The sequence below is a fragment of the Dasypus novemcinctus genome, chromosome 28 (genome assembly GCF_030445035.2).
Source record: "Dasypus novemcinctus isolate mDasNov1 chromosome 28, mDasNov1.1.hap2, whole genome shotgun sequence".
Lineage (NCBI taxonomy): Eukaryota > Metazoa > Chordata > Mammalia > Cingulata > Dasypodidae > Dasypus > Dasypus novemcinctus.
In genome coordinates this window covers 26767196-26792110 of record NC_080700.1, presented here as the reverse complement: position 1 = coordinate 26792110, position 24915 = coordinate 26767196, and the positions used below count along the sequence as shown (strand labels likewise).

Here is a 24915-nt window from a genome sequence, read left to right as displayed (position 1 = left end):
CGGGGTTTGAACTGCGAACCTCCCATGTGGTAGGCGGACGCCAAACCACTGGGCCAAGTCTGCCACCATATGTATGTTTTATTGATAGCCACACCTTTTTTAGAATCAAAAGTCAGTTCAGCACATTGGTGACATTTTTAATCCAAAATGAAACTAGCACATTTGCTCACATTCATTAACATTTCCATTTTTAACTTACATATTTTGAATGCAAATATAAAAAAGTGTGTGAGTAGATCAGGGAAGAAGAAAAGTTTGAGAAAGGTGTTTCCAGAAAGCATAGCAGCAAGAGTACTTTTTTTCATATAACATGAGTCTCACTTTATAATTAGTGTCAATCATGACTGGGAATGTATATTCTCTCACCTTTTTATGAAAAGGTTCTCATCTAAAAAATAGTTAATACACTTCTTAAAAGTCTTGCTAATATAAATAATATACTTCTCATGCAATCTTAGAGTGTAAATGTGTTTTTTAAAAATATTTCTGTAGCTTGATTTTCTTGTTTTGTAAAATTTTACCAAAACACCTCATTCACTAGACATCCTTTTGACATAGTAAAATGAAGGAGTATCAGTTGTATTGTATTCTGAATTTTATCTCAACTGATGATTTTCACTATTTTGTAAGATGATTGCAAAAAAAAGCTATATTTTGAATATTTCCTTACCTGATCTGATTTCATTCTGTGTCTACTATCAATAAATTAAAAAACATAAAAGGAGTGCCTACTTTTCCTTACAAGTGAACTCTTCCTCACAATTAAAGGTCTGATATTTGGGCCCTTAAGAACTATACTGCCATTTCTTCAACCTCTTCAAGTAAATCTGTAAAACAAATGATTTTCATTTTAAATGATTGTGAAGTGTTTCAAAGGATAGATACAGATCTGTACAAATAATAGAAAAATTTATTGAAAATCCTCAGTGTGTAGAGAACTCAAAATTGTACAAAACAAGAAAGTTAATGACAAAGAAAAATGAAGAGCCAGGGGTGTTTTGGACTGGCTTTTATTGGCTCACAACTGATCAATTTTTAGGAATTTTATGGGCCAGTTGATGTCAGGTTGAAATCTGCCTTGGGTGGGAGTATTTACACTTTGGCAATAGGCAAATGCTTCAAGTCAAGGCATTCTCTTTGTTTGTTTGTTTCTTCCCTGGGAGAGGTGATTGTTAAAGATTTTCTACTCTAGCACTTAAATAATTCCACCTTTGTTGACTTTAAGCTAGCAACATGCTGCCACCAAGTGGGGGTTAGGAATAAGAAGTACAGTAACACACCAAGCTATAGTATTTCACCATACAGATACAATATATAATATCTAGAATCTAGATCAAAGTAAAGTGTAGTAAAATAATTAGAATGTGATGTTTTAAGTATTTGTTACCTTTTAAGTATCTACTATTTAATCTTAAGTTTATATAGTTTGTATTTTAACAACAGCTTTATTTTAATGACAATCTTACAAAATTCCTGAAAAATTAACAATTGGCTCTTGCAAGTCTGTGCAAACTGCCTCCCGCACACCATTGGACTATTTATAGCATGCACATGCCACAAGTCAGAGTGTATTTACCCAGGGCCGCAGTTGTTAAACATTTACCAGCACACAAGAGCTAAGCCCTGCACTGATTCAGAGGACCTAAAAATTCAGTAAAAATTTTAGGTGTTCTGTCATCTGGGACATCACCTCCAAAGTAAAATTCAAATCTCTACATCATGGATCTCCCGTGACCAAAAAAAAAAAAAAAAAAAAAAAAAGGAATTACAACTCCTGGTGGTTGGTTCAGATTCTGGAAAGAGCATTTTCTGCATTGAGAAAAATTTCTGTGTGGACCCAAAGGGATGGACTTTGGTATTCTGATCAGGAAAGTTCTCTCCAGCAGATCCCAGCTGCAATGCAAGTAACCTTGGGCCATCTGTCCTGGCATAGCCTCTGTGGTCTTAGAGGTGTCTGTGTTGAGAAAAGACAGAATGGTGGGGAGGAATGTGTTTGGTATGGAGGTGGCACACGTGGGCACTGCTTGGTGAATACCTGTGCCCTATTTTGATGGTAAATTGGCAAGTTTGGCAGAGAAGGACTGGCTTCATCAAGGGCATTTTTCAGTTAAACTGGCATTGTCTTCTCTGTGTGTGTATGAGAGATTGAAAAAAGTTATTCAACATGTTAAATATTTGAACACCACTTTTTTTTTGGTTGCCCAGTAGTCACATAAAGGACTTCTCTTTTTATATATTTTTTGCAAGTGCTTGGTGGAGAAAAATACAATGCTGGCAAAGTTTGATATCACCATCTGATTTGATAAAGCCACCAGCGGTTTAACCAGTACAAATGTCAGTGCAGTGGCTCCAGGATAAACCATGATACTCAAAAAAAGTGATCCAGCGCTTCAGCAGTCCTTGGGTTGGTTTGTCCAGTACTCACATGAAAGAAGATACTCTTTGATGCTCTTAATATGCAGATTTCAGACAAATACAATGTAAAACAACACATTCAGCTGCATTTGTTTGTGGGAAGGCAAAATGACAGTTTTTGCAGATGAGAGATTAACTCACCCTTTTATGTTTGCCCTGAAGTTTATCATGTGTTACTAAGTCATTGAAAAATGGCAACACTGTGAATTCTCTTGTTGACTTTACATCTAGCAGGCATTCAGCAATTTCAACTATATAATATCTTGTTACTGTGCTAGCTATTGGGTGTGCTTCTCCAGCCAACTTACCCTGAAGCCAATGACTTTGACATTTCTAGTTTGAAAAGCAGAATGTAAACAATTTTGGGCTTTCTCAGAGTACATTATGCCTGCACTGAAAATATTTAGCTCTTTTTTTCTTTGCTTTTTGAAGGATTTGTCTTAAAATAACATTGCATCTCAACTGGTACCATGATACTTATAGAAACTACTCTATTGCATAAGACACAATAAGTTAAATTATTAAAAATCTGAAGGGAATATTTCTTTATATTTTTGTTTCTTATTTACAGTTTCACCCAGTTTCTTTGGAGTAGATTCCTCTCTTCTGTGAGTCAGAAAATCTTCTGATAGGTCAGTTTCATCTTCTTGAGTATCTTTAGACATAAACAGTGCAGCTCTAGGTTGAGAGACGGAGTTTTCTGAGCTCCCTTTTTAAAGACAATGGTCCAGTCCTATATATAAGCAATCTACAATAAATAAATTTCATTTTGAGATAAAATATTATAAAATATTACATTCTAAGTAATAACCATTTAGATGAAAACAAAAGCTACATCTCATGTTCCTGTGCAGGAGCAAAGCAAACTTAAGATTTCAAAATTACTGTTTGGTAGATATTAAAGAAGTTGCAGAGAATGTATCAGGTATAAGCAAAGATAGAAAGTTAAGGGCACCCGAGTTAACTTCTGAAAATTCACACATTTATATCCTAACTTATGACTTAAAACATTTTTGAAAGCATTAGAATAGAAAGTAACAGTGCATTAAATATTATATCATACAGTCTCTGGAAAAGTCCAATGTACATATGTAAGAGAATGAGAATAAAGAACACAGATAATATCTCAGTATTATTTTGAAAATAAGTTTGACCCATGAACCTTCCAAAAGAGGACCCAGAAATCGTGAAAACACATGCTGAGTTTGAACAAATTGTTGGACTTAGAGCTGTGACTGAGGGAAGGGAACAGCAAGTCCTGCGTCCAAGAGGCAGCTATAAATTTGACAAAAATTAACAAAAACAGCTACTTCAGTGCTCTGGAAATCAAGCAAAGGCCTACAAAAATCAAAGCAATCATATGCTCCAGAAAATGCTGAATAATGAACCATGGGAATTTGTGGCATTATGGCCTCGCACTGTTACCCTTGTACCTTTGTTGCAGAAGTTTTGGCAGGCAGGACAGACAGTGAAGACTGAAGACTTTTCTGCCACCATTGAAAGGGGGTCCCTGAAATTGAAGTGCTGGGCATCCTCTTTCCTCCATCCATGATATCACAGAGCCACTATGCAAGGGAGGGCCAGCCAGTAGTTTGACCTTACCACTCTGGTCAACCCTGGGAAAGGGCCCCAGTGGAACCAGAAAATAGTCCTGTGCGTGGATGCAGCTACAGAAATGGAAACCTTAGTGACTGGAGGTGCTGGGGCACATCCACTGCCAGACCACTCAGTTATGTGACTATAAGAAGGTCTCCAAAGCCAGATTTACAAGTGAAAACTGAAATTTTTAAAAAGACCCCCAGAATAAAATAAAACAAAGTCTAGCAGAGTCATCATTAGCCCATACTCTGCAGGGAATACAGAGTCCACAGAGTTATCATTGGCAGTCCACTAAGCAGTCTTGAGGGCTGCAGTCACAGCAGCTGTCATGGAGGAAAACATCAGAATCTGAGTTTGCTGCAAAATGTTATCAAAATGCCCAGTTTTCAGTAAAAAGTTACGAATAATAGGAAAATATGATCCATATTCAATAAAAAGAATAGTCAGTAGAAACTGTCTTTGACTGTTTCTGATGTTAGATTTAGCAGGGATTTCAAAACAGCTCTTAGAGATATAGTCATAACAAAGGGAACCCATGTTGAAAGAATTAAAGAATTAAAGGAAAGTATGCGAATGAATTGATTAATAAAGATTCTCAGTAGCAATATAATATTAAAAATTTTAGGGTTGATGAGTACAAAAATAGGCTAGAGAGGCCCAACAACAAAATTCATAAGATAGAAGAAAGAATAAGTGCACTTGAAGATAGAAACCACCCAGTCTGGAGAACAGAGAAAAAAAAAATTGACAAAAAGTTAACAGAGCAGACAGTATATCAGTTATGCTTAAAGAAGTCCTTTTGAGGTAAATATATAGAGTAGAAATGAATAAGTGTCCCAAATCAGAAATCTGAGTTTCTACCCTAAGAAATTAAGAAAGACAGACTAAACCAGAGCAAGCAGAAGAAATGAAACAACAGTTTGAAGCAGATGCCAATGAAATAGAAAAACAAAACAAGATTAAATCAAAGAAACCAAAATTATCCATAAACCTTTGAGCATGTACGCAAATGTTCAATGTAGGAATGAAAAAGAGGACATCACTACTGATGTAAAGTCATCTGGGCTTGGGCTTTTTCTTGCAGAAAAACTAAATTAGGATAGGTCAGTTCAGGTTTTCTATTTCTTGTTGAGTCGAGTCTGTTTTGGTAATTTGTGTCTTTCTAGGAATTTATCCATTTTTTTGAAGTTAACTAATTTTTGGCAAAAAGTTTTTCATAATATCCCCTTAGAGTCCTTTTAAATTCCATGGAATCAGTAGTGATATTCTCTCTTCCAGTGAACCAGCCAAGTTTCTTCTTATACATATGTTTAAGGATGATTACATCCATGCCCATGACAAACCCTGATCTAAAGTTTTCTTCTCCTGTCTTAGTCTGGTTTGAAACCTGGGTAATACAGGGCTCATATTAAGTTGCAATTTTTTCCCTCCTCTTCTATTTTCTGAAAGTGTGCGTGAAGGATTAGAATGACGTATTTTTAAAATTTTACCACATATTTTATAAGAAGAAATTTGGCTGGCCTTTGTCCTCAGTCCCTGGAGAAGCAACCTTTGAATCTTTGGAATTTCCCCTGATAGGAATGTCTTGTTACTCCCCATGGGCCAGGACTACACCTGGCATTTCATATGCTAAGGAGGAGCAGCCATGGGCCAGCATTCTGCAGTCTAAGGTGGGCTTGGCCACACAGGAAAGACCAACCGTATGATTAGGGAGTTGGGACTTTGAGTTACTGATACCAGCCCAAGCACAGTGGAGGACAGGGGAGCTCAGATTGAGTTCAGCCACATGGCCGTTGGGTCAATCAATCAGGTCTACATAATGAAATCCCAGTGAAAACTCTGAAGCCTAAACCCCCAGCAAGCTTCCATGATTGATAACATAGATCTGTGTGCCCAGAGGTGCTGTGTTCTAGCTCCATGTGAAAAGGACAGGGAAGCTTGCATCCAAGACCTTCTTAGACTTCTCCTTTAGCTTTTTGTTGTATCCTTTTCCTATAATAAAGCTATAATCACAAATATAGCACTTTCAATGTGTTCTGTGAGATGTTCTTATGAATTATACTACCCAAGGGACTGGGGGGTGGTGGTGCATCCCCACATTTGTAGCCAGTTGGTCAAAAGTGTGGGTGGCTGGGCCCCTCAACTTCAGGCTGGTTCTGTAGGACAGCCTTGTAGTGGATTGTCCTGTATTTGTGGGATCTGGCTCAACCCTGGGTAGTTTGACTCAAGAATTGAGTTGGGTTGAGTTACTGCAGACTTTGCAGTTGCTGATAGAAACTTTTGATTCCTTTACCCAAACCAAATCTGGCAACATGTAAAAAAATATACAGTATGACCAATTGGATTTATTCCAGGAATGAGAGGTCAGTTTAATATGAGTAAATCAATTAATTTATTATACCATATTGCTAAAATAAAGGACAAACACACACAATCACTTTGATGGATACAGAAGTATATGACAAAATCCAATGCCCATTCATGATGATAAACTCTTTTATCAAATTAATAAAGGAACCTTGTTAATTTAAACCATAAGGCAAAAAAGGCACCCAGCTTTGAATGGAAAAAGTAAATGACTTTTTTTCACAGGTAACTTCATCTTGTTCGTAGAAAATCCCAAATACGCCACAAAAAAACTACTGCAACTACTGGATGAGTTTTAGCAAGGTCTCAGGATACAAGATGAATATACAAAAATCAATTCTATATACTAGAAGGGAGCAATCTGAAGGCAACTAAGAAAATAATTCCATTTCAAATTATCAGATTAAGAAAATAATTCCACTTAATGTTGCCTGAAAATGGAAAAAAAATTATATAGGAATACATTTAGCAAAAGAAGTTGAAATAATCTGCACTGAAAACTGTCAAACAGTGCTGAGAGAAATTAAAGAAAATCTAAATAAATGGAGATACAATTTGTAAGCATATATTGTAAGACCCAATATTGTCAAGATGACATTTCTTCCCAAATTGATCTATCAATCCAGTGCAATCACTTTCAGAATTCCAGCAGGTCATTTCCTGGAAATTGAGCAGCTAACTGTAAAATTTAAATGGAAGTGCAAAAGAGACATATTAATTTTGAAAAGCACTGACAAAGTGGAAGGACTTGCAGTACCTCACTTCAGACTGTGTGGAATTTCTATCAGCACAGGCGCGTAGACGATCAATGCAACAGAGGTAAGAGCAGCACTTAGAATTAAGGCAGCCTTTCAGCAGATTGTCAAGCTCTGGGAAGGGTATCATTTACCTCTAAAATTTTACACTTCGTGGGTTAAAATTTTAAATGGAAACTTTCTAGCTGGTTATGAAAATATTAATTTAAACCATACAGCCTCCTGAGAAAAGGCTGTGTTTTGAAAAGCCTGAATGAAGCTTAAATAATAGGCATTTTCTCCATAAGGCACATCCCAGCTTTCTTATGCTTGGAACCCTACACAGGACACAAGCAGTACACTGTGGGACATTTTAAACACTAAAATCACCCAATAAAAAGGACAACAGTGCCTAAAACGTGTTACGAAACATACTGTGAAAAGGCCGCTTTACAGTAGAAGAGCTGAGACAAGGCAATTGTTTGGACCTCGGGTAGGAACCTGCAAGTCTGGCCACTCAAAGTTTCCCCCTTCAATGCACGTGTCTGCAAATAGCTACGAAGGTGCCGTGGATGTGGATTTGGTGGTTCCAGGTAACTTTGAGTGAGATGGCGAATTTGCAAATACGGAATCCATGAATCGTGCATTGACTGTACAGGGATGTTTTGCTACAAACATTCAAGCCATTGAGTCTCTTGAGCATTATCATGACAAACATATACTTATTTTTACAAGGATCATATGAGTGAAGTAAGTTTAAACACAATTTTAAAGTTTTACCCAATACCCATTAGACCGTTCAGAAATGATGAAAGAAAGAGTGTGCCTGGGAGAGAAGGAAGAACATTGGTTACTCTAGAAGGCATGAGAGGACTGGGAGCATAAAGGGGAAGGAGGGATTTCAGGTTGGGAGAAATTATGGTTCCTTGTCTTACAAGGGTTTAAACTGTGCTTCCTGGCCTTGCTAACAATTGTTGATGGCTTGCCCACTGTCCTTGCCATCTTGAAAGGTCATATCCAGGAGACTTTGGTACCCCCAGTGTTCTGGTCACTATGTATCTCTCCATAGTCCCTTTGTCCTCCAGTCACTGCAGGCCATAAAATTATGTTGGTACCTTCATTTAGTAGTTCTTTCTAAGCATCTAAAGTTGCCTGAGAGATGGAGTGAAGTCCTAGGGGTGGGATGGGATGTTACCTTATCTTTTGATCACACTTAAGTGCTGTAGATCACTCTAAAGTGAAATAAGATAGACTGAAATCGCCTACACTGCTATGTCAAAGAAGCTAAGAAATATGATTTTCTTTGGTTAAAAGCACAGTTTGGCCCACCTGCTCCATATTTCATTTCTCTTTATTTAGAAGAAATGATTTAGAAGAAATGATTGCAATTGCTATTTTCATTCACTTATGGAGGGTAGTGGTGGACTAAAAAAGATTAGTAATCTGACAGGAAATAAAATCCTCTCCTTTCCTTGTAAAGTCCTGAGGAGAGGTTTTATCTGTGTTTGATTTACTTGTCTACAAATACCAAGATTTAATATTTTATCCTCCTATAGTATTAAAGTGAAGCCGCCTATCTAAAAATGCTTGGTTGTATTTTTTTCTTCATATAAATTGGGGAATATTTTTTCTTTTCTTTTTAAGATGTGATAAGCAGCTTATTACCTTCTTAAGAGTAGGTCACTTTGGTTTCAAACCTTCTGATTATTTTCTTTTTAAATCTCCGAGTCCTACTTCTGCTGCTTTAAACCTTCTGAAGTTTAGCTTTGCATAGTTTTTCATATTTTGAAATGTTCATTTGAGCTTTTATTATATCAGCACTTTATGAAGATATGGTCTATAAATTGGGAAAGTACATATATTACATGTATCTGTGTCATACTATAGATGAATATTTTGACCTTTTAAATTTTCTACTTGTCGATTGATTTTTACTCTACACTTTTGGTGCTCTGGTGGATATGAAAATATTAAAGTAATGCAGTTCATTAATAGAAGATGATCTGTCTTTTAATATTTTCAGTCTAAGAACCTAGTAGACATTGAGCAAATATTTATTTACCCAATTGATACTCCTGGATAAATCGCTTAATACCATTTACAGTTAAGTAGTTGTCATCCATCCAATTATTCATTGAACATATAGCTACTGAATCACTTACTTTGTATCAGACACAGTTGTAGGCATGGAGGAAACAGAATTTTACAAAAGAGATAAAAATTCTTGCCCTTATTGAACTTTCATTTTCGTGAGGTTGGAGGGAAGACAGACAATAAAATGATAAATAAGATAATAAAATAATAAGTTAGCATATTATGTATTGTGCTAGAAGTGATAAGAATGAAGAAAGCAAAAGCCAGGGTAAGCAGGAAGGAGAAGTGTGGGGAGAGGATATTGTAATTTTTTAGAGGTATTCATGAGCTACAGCTTGGTTTACCTGATTTACAGGAAGATAAAACTGCTTAATCGATGATACTTCTGTGTAATGGGAAATTCTAATAAACAATATTTTAGACCCTAAATAGAAACATATGTAAGTATAGACAATAAGAAATGAAAGCGCTAAAATATGAAACTATTCAAACCCAAGGGAAGTCTTTGGGGAAGGAAAGTTTGTGTACCCAGAATTAATGTAGCACTTCTTGTGAGCCTAAAGTTGGATTTAAAATATGATTATTTAGGCTAGATGCCTCAAACTTGAATCCCCTGCATTTATTTTATTTGAATGGAGTTCATCTTATAGATCAAATACAGCTGTGATTTAGAATGTTCTTTTCTCAGTTGATTTTGGCATAAAACCAAAAGGAAAGTAGTAAGAAGTACAATCACATAATATATGATTTTCAAGCTGTGTTCTTTAGATTTCTAGGGTTTTCCAGTAGTGCATCAGGAGTTCTGGAAATGTTTGCTTTACATTTATTTTAAGTTTTTAAAATTATAACAAAATAACAAACATATTTGAATGTACCAAGTTTTATTGCATTGGAGAACATCTACAGATTACCTCTGTACTTGTCTGAATGTTCAACTTATTTTAATGCAGGACTCAGTTCATTGTGCTCTATCTGTATGATTATTTGAACTTCTTATAAGTGTGTTGTATTTGTAATGTTTTTGCTCAGCTCTCATCCTTTAAAACAAGTTGTCAGTGAATATTTAATCACATGAAATTATACAAGAGCTGGCGTAGTTTATGTTTGGGTGTCTCCTGTTAAAGACATGGGATTAGTTGTTCATATGGTTAGTGACTCAACTTTGAAAGAGAAATTTGTAAATATATATTTTCAAGTTTCTTGATCGTTTTAATTGAATAATCATTTGACTTTGTAAGAAAAATCATTAAAATAAACAAACATGCCAAGAACAAAACCTCCTGAAGCAATGTTTTATATTTGTGTCTTGTTTTGTGAATCAGAGTGAGTCTCAAAACAAAACAAAACAAAGCAAAACAGTCTGATTCTGATTTTGAGACTGGCATGACTACAAATGTGATCCAAAATATTTGGTTTCAAATTTTATGTTAATTAAAACAGCTTCTTGAAATAATAGATGAATTTGATTTCATCAAAATTTAAAGCTTTGTCTTTCAAAGGACATTATCAATAAAATGAAAGACAAACTACAGCATGGGGAAATAGTTGTAAATCACATATGATATAAGGGCTTTATGACCAGAATATATAAAGAACTTTTACAATGCAACAACAAAAAGACAAACAATCCAGTTCAAAATTGGGGAAAGGACTTGAACAGAAATTTTTGCAAAGAAGCTACACATATGGCAATAAGCATATTAAAAGATGCTCAATATCATTAGCCAGTAAGGAAATATAAATAAAAACCACAATAAGATACTATTTCATACCCACAAGGAAGGCTATTATTAAAGAAATGGAAAACAGCAAGTGTTGGAGAAGGTACAGAGAAATTGGAATTCTAGGATATGGTTGCTGGAAATGTGAAATACAGCCACCATGGAAAGCAATATGGCAGTTCCTCAAAAAGTTAAATATAGAATGACCTTGCAGTTCCACATATGGGTATATACTTAGGGTCTTAAACAGATACTTGTGCACCAGTGCTTATAGCAGCATTTTTCACAATAGCTACAAAGTGGAAATAACCCGAGTGTCTGTCAATAAATGAATGGATAAGCAAATTGTAGTGCATACACACAGTGGAATACTTTGCCATGAGAAAGAATGAAGTTACGAGACATGCTGCAACACGGAAGAACCTTGAAAACATCTTTCTCAGTGAAACAAGTAAAACACCTGAGGACAAATATTGTATGATATCTTCTATGAGAGATGTCTCGAAACAGCAATAAATCCCCAGAAGCCAAGAGTAGAAGTTATCAGGGAATCGGAGGAGAAGGGGAAGTTTATGTTTAGTGGATATGGTGTGTGTGTAAATGAAAAAGAAAATTTAAAAAAACAGTTTTCTTGGTTCTCATTCACTAAATTTATAGTGAAATATTTCTTAATTTTTAGATGTTAAACTTTTACTAATAAAACATCCGTGGAGCTCAATTATTGACAAGAGAAACTAATTTAAACTAGGTTATACAGAGATAAATGTATCAGATAACTTACAAAACCATTGGAAAGGCTGGAGAGGTAAGCTCTTGGTGGAACTTCCAAGAAAAATCAGCCCTGGGAATTACTCTCCTCTGAGAGTAAAGTTGCCATCACAGCAACAGGAAGCCTCAGGGAGTCAGGAGACTGGTGTCTGTACATTCATACTTTCTACCTTGATCCTTTCCAGCAAAATGGGTACCTGTGTCCTCTCTCTTGTCCCACTTAACCCAGTTCTAAATTCAGTCTCGCATTAGTACATCTGATTAGGCACAAGGTAATCCGAAAATGCAGTTTCTGGCTTTCTAGCCTGTGCACAACAGCAGGAAGGAATTCTGAACCTTATTCACAAATGAGGTGGTGTACTCTCCCCTAATTGTTCTGTAGAGTCGGGCATACCACACAAAAGCCTTTAGACTTTTTAACCATCCTCTGGGCTCTTACTGAATCCACAGCTCAAATTTCCAAGGCTAATATAACTCATGGCCAATTTTCGCATGATGGACAAGGACCTGTGACTCTTACTTGCTTACCAGTCTTCTACCTTGGCTCTTGGCCGTCCTCTGAGTCCTGGAGGAAACTCCCATTGAATCCCCAGCAGCCTATTGCTAAGGTAATTTTTGCAGTTCCCTATAGCGCTATCCATGGTTTACTTGCCATCTAGCACCCAGAGGAATGATGTGTGGCAGTTTTGTGGGAAGGAGGTACATGATTTTCAGTGAACATGAGGGAATAACTGTTGGTGACAGTGAGAAGGAGGGAATGAAGGACTTGTTAATGTGCCCACCACTGCTGCTCGCACTGGCACTGAAGTTTGAGTACAGGAGGACAGTCCAGTCAAGGTGGTATCTGGAATGGAGATACAAAGACAAGAGTAGAATAAAGAAATCCTGGTACTTGCTTCAAACCAAGCTAATGTCCTAAGTGGAAGACATTTTATTTAACCAGCTTTATTAAGGTATAAATGACATACAACAAAACTGACCTAAAATTTTAAGTTCAGTCGAATTTATATGACTATATATTGCCATGTAACCACCACCACAACCAGATTCTTGTCACCCTCAAAAATTCCCATATGTCTCTGCAGTTAATCTCCCCTCTGCTCTCACTTCTTTTTCTAAAATATATATATTTTTAATTTTTTAAAGCATAGTTGGATTATATAAATGTTACATAAAATATATAGGGGATTCCCTTATGCCCCACTCCTTACCCCTCCCACACTTTCCCACATTAACAACATCCTTCATTAGTGTGGTACATTTGTTAAAATTGGTGAACACATTTGGAGCAGTGCCACTAAGTATGGATTATAGTTTATACTCTCTCCAGCACAATTTTGTAAGTTATGACAAGATATATAATGGCCTGCATCTGTTATTGCAACATCATTCAGGACAATTCCAATGTCCCCAAATGTCACCATATTATACTGATTTTTCCTTCTCCCCTCAGAATGTCCGGTGGTCACTGCCTCCACATCAGTGGTAAAAGTTTTTACGTTGTTAGAATAACAATAAGCAGACAGATGGAACAATCTTGCTTGCAAATGTAGATACTCTCTGTTCCTTGGGATGGTTGTTGTCCATCATCATCTACTTGTTAGTTGTCCTGAGTGAGTCCAGTGAACTGGAGAGTAGGTGCTGCAACTTTGTTGAGATTCAGGGCCCAACCAGCACATCAACAACCGAAAGATTTAAGTCTCTTGGACATAAGCCTATCAAATCTAGTACTAACTATGGGTTCAGATAGAAGGGGCAGAAGAGCCAGGTGTTGGGAAACCACAAATGAGTACAACTCTGTCACACTGTCTTCCCACTTCTGATCTGCTTTTTTCTCACTATAGTTTCCAGAATTTATTATAATAATTTCATATCATATGAATTTCAGAGTCATATGTGTATGCTTTTTTTTCCTACTTAGCATAAAGGTTTTGAGATTTACCTGTGTTGGTGCATCTATCAGTAATTTGTCCATTTTTGGTGCTCAGTAACATTCCATTATTTGGATACACCATGATTTTAGGAATATAGTAAATTCCAGTTTCTTCACTTTCTTTCCTTTTAGTTATATCCATTCTTGTTAGTGTTGGTGGTGGCATCTTATTTTGGTTATAATTTGCTTTACCCTAATGCCCAATGATGTTGAGTATCTTTTTTCAGGAGCTTATTTGCCATTTGTATATATTCTTTTGTGAAGCACGTGTTCAAATCTTTTTTGATCCTGGGTATTTGTCTTCTTGGTATTGACATTACTATTGAATAGCAAGAATCCTTTGTAAATTCTGAATACAAATTCTTTATCATATATATTTTGAGAATAGTTTCATTCAATGTGTGGCTTTCTTTTCATTTTCTTGACAGTCTTTTGAAGAGCAAACATGTTTAGTTTTGATAAAGTGCATTTTACCAATTTTTTCAATCATGGTTTTTGCTTTTGCATAAGAAGTCTTTGCCCTTAACTCAAGCTTAAGAAGATTTTTTCCTATGTTTTCTTACAGAGGTTTTATAGTTTTAACTCTTATATTTATGTCTATGATTCATTTCAAATTAATTTTTATATTTGATATGAGATAAGGGTTGAAGTTTATTTTTTCTGTATGGATATGGATACATTTCATACATTTCTGTATGAAGTGGATATTCATTTCTTCCAGCACCATTTGTTAAACAAAGATTATCCTTTGTCCAGTGAATTACTGTGGCCCCTTTGCCAAGAATCCCATATATACATATGTTTATTTCTAGAGTTTCTTTTGAGGTTCTTTGGCCTACATGTCTATCATATGTCAGAACCACACTGTTTTGACTAACATAGCTTTGTAGCAAGTCTTGAAATCATGTTGTGTAAATTCTCCAACTTCCTTATTTTTCAAAACTGACTTGACTTTTCTAGATAATTTGCATTACCATATAAATTTTGCAAAAAGCGGGCATATCTTTCCATTTATATGGACTTGACTTTCTCAGCAATGTTTTGTAGTCTTATTTCTACAGATTTTACATATTTTAGTTAAATGTCTAAGTCTTTCATGTTTTCTGATGCTATAGTGAGTTTCATTTTTTATTTCAATTTCAAATTGTTTATAGCTAACATGTAGAGATATAATTGCTTTCTCATTGTTGAACTTGTATCTTGTGAGCTTACTAACTTCACTTGTTCATTCCAGTAGTATTTTGGTGCATGTAGATTCCTCATCACTTTATACCTACATGATCTTACTATCTATGAATAAAGATCATAATTTTTTCTCTCCAAACTATTTGCCTTATTTATCTTTGTGCATGTGTCTTTTTTTAAATTTTTATTTTTGAGGAGGTACTTGAAATAGAACCTGGGACCTTGTGTATTGGAGGCAGGTGCTCAACCATTGAGCTACATCTGCACCCCTGTGTGTCTTATTTTGTTGCTTAGGACCTTCAGTATAATGTTGAGTAGAGCTGTTGAGAGCAGATACCCTTGCCTTGTTCCCCTTCTTAGAGGTAGAACACTTAACCTTTACCACTAACTATGATGGTATCTGATGGTATCTGTAGATTTTATTAAGTTAAGAATATCCTCTTAAGTTTCTGAGGGGATAAATGGCTGAGAGCATTTATCTGGAGTGAATGTTGAACTTTTTTTCAAGTGTTTTCTCTCTCAGATAACTATCTTCTGCATCCAGGTTTCCAATGTCTAAAACCCTTTTTTTTTTGGTATATTTTGTGTAGTTTCCTGATTGTTTACCACTGGAGGGAAATTTCTATACAGTTAATCCTTCATGGGCAAATGTGGAATATTATTTTTAATATTGTATCTAATTATTTTTCTCTAGGAGCATAAATAAAATGGTATTTTATAAAATGGAAATGTTTTATCACGTCTATCAAACTTGAGACAAAGGGAAAATGAACATCAACGCTTCATTGCTATAAGCTACTGTTACTTTTAAATCATCATGTAAAAAAAAAGTCTTCCAAGTCATTATTTCTCACCTGGTACAAGAAATGTTGAAGAAGTAGGATGGTGGCAACAAAAAAGAGGCAGTATGCTGGTTTTTATTAGTATTTATTTGAGAACACAGAACATTTGTCTGGAATCTTTGTTTTATTCCTTTGGGTGGTATCAATAACAAATAATACTCGTGTCCAATATACATGTATGTGTTTTGTAGTTACAGCAGGGTTCCTTCATCGAGAGTGAAACGATTCCCTTGACGTGAGTGTGCTTCACGCAGGCTCGCTAGGCACTCCCATGTGGGGAGCTGTCATCTTATCTGCTAATGGTCTCTATCCTCCCTTTGACGTTAGCAGGCTCTTTCTTTCCCCTAGAGGGTGTCTTTTTGTTTTCCTTGTCAGCTGGTCTGAAGCAAAAAGTGCACCACTCAAAATCTTCTCCCATCTGCAGATGCTGAAATTTTTTTTTAATGTACTCTGGAAAAGTCTGTTTTCAGCATTGAGTACACAAAAACTCAGAGAACCAGTATTCAGAACTTCTTCTACCTGCTACGCATCTGATAAACTGTCCAGTCAGTGCAGCGAGTTTGAGATACCTTCTTAGAGACACTGTAAATCTGCCTAATTTTTCCTTTCAGCAAATTTAGATGAGAAATTTAAAGATGTACAAATAAAGTTAATAGTAATCTGGGCAATAACAGATGCAATATTAACAAAACACCTCTTCAAAAATTTTCAAATAACTTGGAACTTTTGTAATGTATTTTTCAACTTATATATTACTACGGTTACTGTAGTTCAAAATAAGATAATCAGTTCAGCAAAATTCTAACCTCTTCCTGAGTTATTAATGTTTATATGTATTTAGTGCCAGTATCTTCTACTATTTGCAATTCCCAATTACAATCTCTGCTGGCACGGTAATGTGTGATAGCCAAAGTTTAAGGACTCTTGCATGCTCCTGAATATGTTTGGAATCTGGAGGTAAACAATGATTTCTCGGGCTTTCCATCTTCAGAAAATTCCTAGAATACATGGACTTTGATGCTAAGGTCTTTCTTCTTTTTATTATTTTTATAAATATAGTAGAAAATCTTGGGGATTCTCATTTCACTATATCCTCAACACTGAAGCAACTTAATACCAATGTTTCTTAAAAAGACACAAAACATTCTAAGAGTTTTAAGGCAGCTCAATATTTTTGATTTATAATAGATTCTAAAAATTATTGGCTGTTTCATTACAACTACTTGAAACTGAATTTGGGAAGACTTTATTGAATGTAGACTTTATGTGTTAAGACAGTGAATAAATAATTCCCCAGACGTCAACAGCATTTAGATGAATTGACTTCACTTTGTTCTGTCAGAATGATACCCATAGTGTATACGATAGTTTTTTAAGCCATCACTTTTCATTTATAAAATTGGAGAACTTCATAGACTGAAGTCTTGCCAGGAACAGTCCCATTCTTTTTATATAGAATTAATTCAAAATGACTAGGTTACACCATTATGTATCAGAGAATATCTGATTCTACAGGTTATTGAAAATCATAATCCTTCAGGAAAAAAATGGTTGCTTCTCCTATTTTGTGAGCTGGCTTAGAAACTTACATTACCCTCTTAACAATCTGACCCAAGAATATCATAAGTATATAATTCCTCATATCTTCCAATTATTTAGTGATTTATAGTTTTATTTCCTGTTTTCCCTTTAGTAACCCTATGAAATTGAGAGTTTGTTGGCACAACCCAATTAACCTGGTATTCCAATTTTTGCTTACAAGATTCATGCTGTTCCAAAAATGGCTGGTTCTTAATGTTAAAAATAACAAAGTGAGAACACTACAACAAAAAGTGAGTGGCAATTGTATTTAATAGTTACAGTAAGAGATTCTAAACCACTGGCGAAAGTAATCATCTTCCAGTGCTTTACTGGTTTGATGTCGGCTGAAACATATTTTATATAAAATAAATATTAGATACAGTCTTCTCTTCAAGAAATTATATTAAGTCATTCACATGCTGTATAGTTGGTTACCAATGGAAGGCAGAATACAGTTAATACCAAGTTGAATGGGAGAGGGGAAAAGGACTAAAATTTATGGAGAGCCTACTACATGCAGGAACTTTATATGCATTATCTAATTTAATCCTAACAGAATTTTTTTTTTTAAAGATTTATTTTTATTTATTTAATTCCTCTCCCCTCCCCCAGTTGTCTGATTTCTGTGTCTTTTTGCTGCGTCTTGTTTCTTGTTTCTTTGTCCGCTTCTGTTGTCGTCAGCAGCACGAGAAGTGTGGGCGGCGCCATTCCTGGGCAGGCTGCTCCCTCCTTCACGCTGGGCGGCTCTCCTTATGGGTGCACTCCTTGCGCGTGGGGCTCCCCTACGCGGGGGACACCCTGCGTGGCGCGGCACTCCTTGCGCGCATCAGCACTGCGCATGGGCCAGCTCCACACGGGTCAAGGAGGGCCGGGGCTTGAACCGCAGGCCTCCCATGTGGTAGACGGACGCCCTAACCACTGGGCCAAAGTCCGTTTCCCTCCTAACAGAATTTTAAATTATTTTATATCTATGAAATAACCAGTTTTGGAAAGATGGAGGAACCTGATCAACATTTTGTAAATGAAGCTGAGGTTTGAACACAGGTCTATTGTGACTCCAAACTTACCATTTTTTTTTAATATATATAGCACTCTGCTTTCTTGACAGAAAGGATATGTATAAAAATTCTGAGGAAACGAGATCAGTGGGCCTATTGCTATTGAGATAGCCTCTCAGACGAAAGAAAATTTCAGCCGAGTCTTGAAAGACTCCAGTATTTGAAAATAAGGAAATGATCTTATTTGGGCTGAAGCTAATAAATGCATATACATTTTGATAAGATATATATATGCATATACAAAGATATGCAAATATATAATATACACACATATCTGTAAATTAAGATATTGATTTCAATTGAAGGTGCCATCTTGGGGGATTACTTTTTCATAAGCTATTCTTGCTAAAGCTTTTTTTTTTCTTTATTTTCTTTTAAATGTTACATTCAAAAAATATGAGGTCCCCATATAACCCCCACCCCACCCACGCCACCCCTCCTACATCAACAAACTCTTCCATCACAGTGGCACATCCACTGCACCCGACGAATACATTCTGGAGAACCACTGCATTACATGGACAGTGGTCCAGCTTTTAAAAACTATTAAAATGATGTTTGGAGTGAAGATTTCTTATCCTTGTCTTATAAATCTCCCTTAAGTGAGCATAGACAGTAACTTTCTGAAATTATTTTTATTTCATATATAAGAAATATCTTATATATGACATCTTAACTAATAACACTGTATACAGTTAATTTCTCCAGTTAGCAAGGATACCATGTTTCCTGACTGTAAGAGGCCTGGCATTCATTTACAGTAATTGTTTAGCTTCTGGTTTAGAGGAGGAGAAAGGGGATACATTTCTAAATCAGTGTATAAGATGAAATATCCAGAAATCATCTCTAAGTAAATGCAAATCAGTGGAGTATATTATGTACCCTCAAGTCTGAGTAACATTTTCAGCACGACTAAAGGACAAAATGAAAGGCACATTTATTTACAGATGTCTGGGCATTCAGACTCTTCCGTCCTGGAGCTAACTTTCAAATCCGTAGTAATAATTAGTGAAGGGTAAAAAGTCCAGAGTGTAATAGCTTGATTAACTCCATTCAGTTTTAATATTAAGCCTGTTCACAAAACTACTGCTTTTTATTGTATCTCTTATAATAGACTTTCACTTTTTCCACCATAGTCATTGAATTTCTTTGATAAAAGCTTTTTTTAAAAAAAAAAAAACAGAAGTATATGCGCCTCTTTCACTCTAGAATCTCTTAATATATTTTTTTTATTATTAATACATTAAATCTTACCATCTTTGGAGAACTTCAGGGGAGGGAATTAGGAGTTAGGAGTAAAGAGTACATGAAATATCCTATGATGTGACTCCAGTGTAGAAAAGAAAATGAATGTATACATTCTTCTTAGAGAAGTCAGATGCAGTGCTCATGCTGATCTAAAGTCAGAGCCTTGGAACAATTGCAAGAAAATATCAAAAGAAGCTATTGATTATTGAACACCTACTATCTGATAGCACCAAGTTTGGTGTTTCTAAAATGTCCTCAGGTGACGTCAGTGTCAGTATTGCAGAGTGGCAAAAGTAAGTTTTTTAGTCTCTTTAGGTTCTTTAGCAATTGAGGGGCATGATAGACGGAGTATATTAGAAAGATTGTGCGTGTGTGTGTGTTTAGCTTAGGCGTGATGGCCAAGTCAGGTTCTGAACGCAGGGGCCAGTATTGGGGGTACTGGTCAGGATGGGATTTGGGATGAGACAGGGTGATGGGTGTTAAATGTTTATTCTCAGGAAGATGACCATGAAGAGGAAATATCATGCCTCAGTAATTTAGCTCATATGAATATTGAAGGCGAAAGGAGAATCACAATCCTGTCTGCACTTGAGGGGCTGTGACAAGACAACTTAGGCTGTGCTTTGGAGTAACACAATACGTTCAGTTTTTGGCATGTGAGGAGTGTGCTAACGGTGGCAGTTAGGGTTTGATTGCTAATGACTCATGGGACCCAAAATGACACAGGAACAGGGCACAATATAGCAACAGCATTAAATTAAAGGCTGCCGCAGACAGTTGCTCTCCCTTTGTAAGGATCAGGAAACTGCCCTGTGCTTGGGACACTTCAGAAACCAGGTTGACCAAGGCGCTTAACACCTCTAAGTCATATCTGTAAGTTTCAAAGGCATATTCTTAGATTTAGTAAAAGGAAGCGTTGCAAAAGTGACTTCCACTTGATGGAGCATGAATGACATGTTCTCTATTTCCGAACCTATGTAGAGTTTCTAATTGTCTTTTTTTTTCCCTCTTCCTTTTCCATCCCTCAGATGAATCAGCTCCTAAGCAAGTCAGCAGGGTAAGTAATGTGAATAATAATTTCTGTCCCAATATAGGGAGTAAGAAATCCTTTTGTGCGTTGTCTGAGTACTCTCCCCCGTTAAAGCAGTAGGAAAATAACGGCAGACGCCGAGTGTCCTCTCCACAGTATCACTCATGAATACAGAATGCAGCGAGTAGGGAGGGAGCTCGCAAATGGGAGGCCTGGAGTGTGAGTCCAGCTGACAGATGCATTTCATTTGGCCTGTCCGATGCTTGCAGGTTTCTGGTTTGAATTCATTGCCGGCATTTAGAAATCGAGAGATGGCTTATAAAGATTGGGTTTCTGACTTCTCTTGGGAAACCAGAAGATATGGCTACACGGAGACAGCACTCCCAGTACCAATCTGCTAAGGCCAAATAGAGACTCCACCTTCAGTTCAGTGAGGTGTCCTCCAGTTTGTCACAGTCCTCCAGTCAGCCAGCTTTACTCATTTACCTTGCCTGTCTAGCTCCATGCACCTTCCTTGGGGAAAACAAAAGGTGATTACTCAATTATTGAAGACATTACATCGATGTTTTGAGAAATATTATATGTAGTGGAGACATAGCAGACGTAAAAGCTAATGGGGGGGCATGCATGAAGGCATTTGGCATACTGTGTATAGTAATATAAAGTTCTATCTAATGGCGTAGGGACATAGCTTAATTGTATTTCCTGTACACAGATCAAGATGTTAAGTGTGGACTCTATGTCAAAAATAATCAGTTTGAATTGCATCTGAAGCAATCTGATGCAAGTGTTCACTCTTCATTAGAAGTTATAAACTAAATAACTGTTCAGAGAATCAGGAACACATATCCTTTTATCCATGATCATCTGAAGACAGGAACCTCTAAAATGATCAGAGCTATTGCCAGCGCTTGATGATCGGTCAGAATTCCCTCTGTTCATAGCAGCTGTCTTTACGGTTTCCTTGAGCCTCCAGGCTTTCACTGGATGCCTTCACTATTAATGTCATACTGAAAGAGTTCAAAGTCACAGAGTTCCAAGTGTGGTCCTTCAAGATATTTGAAGAGGTAGAAGGAAGTAGATTCTGGGGTCAGCCTGTAATTTTAGCAGAGAATGGCTAAAGAATGATACTTGCCAGTGCCTTATTTTCTAGTGAAATCAGATACAACTGACAATATCACATCATATCTTTAATGCCTTTAGAAATAATGATAACACTCTACTTAATCTATCTCTGCTATTGTTTTATAATGTTACTTTATTACACAAAATGTGGAGAAAGTTCATCTCTAATTGAGAGATACTAAATGCTTGAGCTGAAAAACTTTGAATAATACTAGTTGCCAGGATCCTTTAAAGTTTCTTTCTGAATATACTCCATTTTTTGGCCAATGCTTATTTGACTAATACTCAGAATTTGCTTTGCCAAATGGAGCACTATTGTTTTAAAATACGACTAAAATTTAGAAATGTCCAGTGCAGCAGTATGATAGAGTTGACTGAAACAGGGTTTCTGCTTGAGTTCATCATTTGTCAGAAAAGCATGCCCAATCCATGGCTTCTCTAATATAAAACCTTAAAGAAAAGCATGCCCTTTAGTGAGACAGAGTGTTACATTCTCAGGCAGTTCTGATGATAGTGAAGTACTTCTTACTTGGAGCCAAGAACCCTCCCATTAATTGCCATTCATTAGTCTTAGTTTTGACTTTTGGAGTGACTCAAAAAAGGCTACACCCATCTCCCTATGAGAGCTATTTGCATATAAGGATGGGATTTTGTCTTTTGCAGTAAAACATACTCATAATTTAAACTTACACAGGCCTCCTTAGTGTCTGGTTGACATGCTGTGGACAACTGCTTTATCAAAATATATTTTCTTTAAATGTTACAGCTGTAATAGAACATTATGAACCAATTAGGGCTTATCCCTGAGAAAATGAGCTGAGACAGATAACCCTCTTGGTTTGCATACTAGGTATCTGTAGATACAGTCTTATGGGATAATTAGCTTTTTTGAGAACCTGAAGGACGTTGCTGGTTATTGAGCATCTTGTAGACCAAGCTCTTTTTCTACATGAAGTCAAGTCATATCTGTAAGTCTTGTACCCTTCAACCTCTTCCTTCCTGCTTTTCCTTCTCTCTCCCTTCTGTCATCCTTCTTCTTCTCTCTATCCTTCTCTCCCTGTCATCTTTCCTTCCTGCCATTGAGTCAACAGGCTGGGGATACAGTAGTGACAGACTATGTTTCTCATAGTCTGGGAAAGGGTGATTGAGACAACGGGGAAATATGCATATTTATCAGGCAGTTTGAAGTGCTAAATATATAGACGAATAAAGCTGGTTTAGGGGACAGAGAATGATGGGGATTGGGGTGGGGCGAGGTGGCTAATATTAGCTTATTGATTATCTGGGATGGTCATGGAAGATGTACTTGAGACGTTGACATTTGAGCAGGTTCCTGACTGGACTAGGAGAATCCACCAGAAGGAGGAGAAGAATGCTTGGCCAATGTGGGAGCAGAGTGAGTGGAGGGAAGAGTAAATAGGATTTGAGGTTAGAATGTAATAGGGGCATCGAAGGACCTGTAGTCCCCTGTGTCGCTTTTGGATTTAATTCTGAGAACAACTGGAAGTCACAGGAGGACTGCAATGGAGAAGTGATGTCATCTAGCTTTCATTTAGGAAGAATCACTCTAGCCACCAAGAGAATAAACAGGGAGGTAAGGGAGGCGACAGCAGGAGTCTAATCTAGGCAGAGCTTGCTGGAGGCGAAGAGAAGGGCTGCAGTGATGCTGAGTTAAGACTCTAGCAATGGAAGAAACTGTATCTTTGATGTGGAGACAGTGGCCACGGGAGTTGCTGAGGGCAGGGAGAGGGAAGAAGAGGTGATGTGGGGGCATTTTTGGGACTTGGAGTGGTCCTAAATAATATTTCAGGGACAGATGCAGGGCATTGTATATCCTGCCCTAACCCACTGAATGGACTGGGAGAGAGTGTAAACTACTATGTAAACTGTAATCCATGTGGTGTGGCAGTGCTCCAAAATGTACTCACCAAATGCAGGGAATGCGCCACAATGATGAAAGAGGTTATCGATGTGGGAGGAGCAATGGGTGTGGGGAGTGGGGTATTTGGGAACCTCTCGTATTTTTTAATGTAACATTTTGTGTGTTTTATGTACCTTTTAAAAAAGACAATAAAAAAGTATGTTCTTTAAAAAAATAATTACTTAATCAAGTAAATTTTTGTAGCACAAACAAAGTTGGTACTATATTAATTCTAAAGGTAAAAATTTGAATATGGAGTTGGTTTTGTGAGATGTGGATATGACTAAGCATTTTTTTCTTTTTTTTTTTCATTAATAAGGAGACTTTGGCTGTGTCATTTAACTAATCTTTGTTCATCGTGTATCTTTCTGAACACTAGAGGAACAACTGAGTTAGCAGTTGGAATTAAAGGAGATACAAGTGCCTGACAAAGAACTTTTTAGGGGTCATGTTTCCATAACTTGTTGAGTTGCCCTTTTCTGTTCTTTGATTTTTCTGAATTTGAAATAAAGTGGTTAATAAAAAAAGAGAGAGAAAATCAGAGACTGGATATATTAGGAAGGCAGAGGTGACAACATTTTTCTTGGCTTGTACGTGGGATGCGAGAAGAGAGGAATCAGTAGTGACACCAATTTTTTTGGTCCCAGAAATTGGTAGAATAAAGTCTCTCTTTACTGATATGAGGAAGTCTGCAGAAGGAATGGGAGTGGGGCTGGGAAATCAGTAACTTAGTTTGGGACATGTTAAATGTGAGTTATCAGACATCGAAGAGGAGGTACTTACAAAGCAAGTATATAGATGGATCTGGAGTTAAGAGGACAGTTCCCAGCTAGAGATATAAATGTTGAGGTCTATGAAATATGGTTGGTATTTAAAGTCATGAGACTAATTGTCATTACCTGGAGAGTCTACGGAGAAAAGGCTTAGGCACCAAACTCTGGACATACCAATGTTCAGTGGTGGTAAAGGTGTGGGAAAATTATCTTAGGAGATTTAGAAGGAAAAGTCAGATAGGAGGAGAACCAAGAAAGGTTATTTTCCAACAGATTTTGTTTTATAATTTTACCTGCAGGACTGTACATCTACTTCAGCTTCGTTTCATCTTGTTTTGACCCATGTCAACCTACTGAGATAAATCTCAATCTAACACATAGTCTTTCTTCCATTTGTGAAGTTGTTAGCCTACCTGACTGTCATGCATACCATACAGGATTCCCATACATGGCCCCAGCACCAGCACCTTACATTGCTGTGACATAATTGTTACAAATGATGGAAGAACATCATCATAATA

General features: G+C 36.7%; 1 protein-coding gene across 7 annotated transcripts in view; it reads left to right on the top strand.

Annotated features, from left to right (window-relative positions):
- Window positions 1-24915, top strand: part of PDE10A (phosphodiesterase 10A) — a 763936-nt gene that overhangs the window by 589969 nt on the left and 149052 nt on the right. For all 7 annotated transcript variants that reach the window (XM_004465920.5, XM_058289686.2, XM_071212528.1 and 4 more), the window contains one exon: window positions 20574-20602. In XM_004465920.5, the coding sequence (XP_004465977.2) occupies window positions 20574-20602 (29 nt within the window). The remainder of the gene's footprint in view (window positions 1-20573; window positions 20603-24915) is intronic.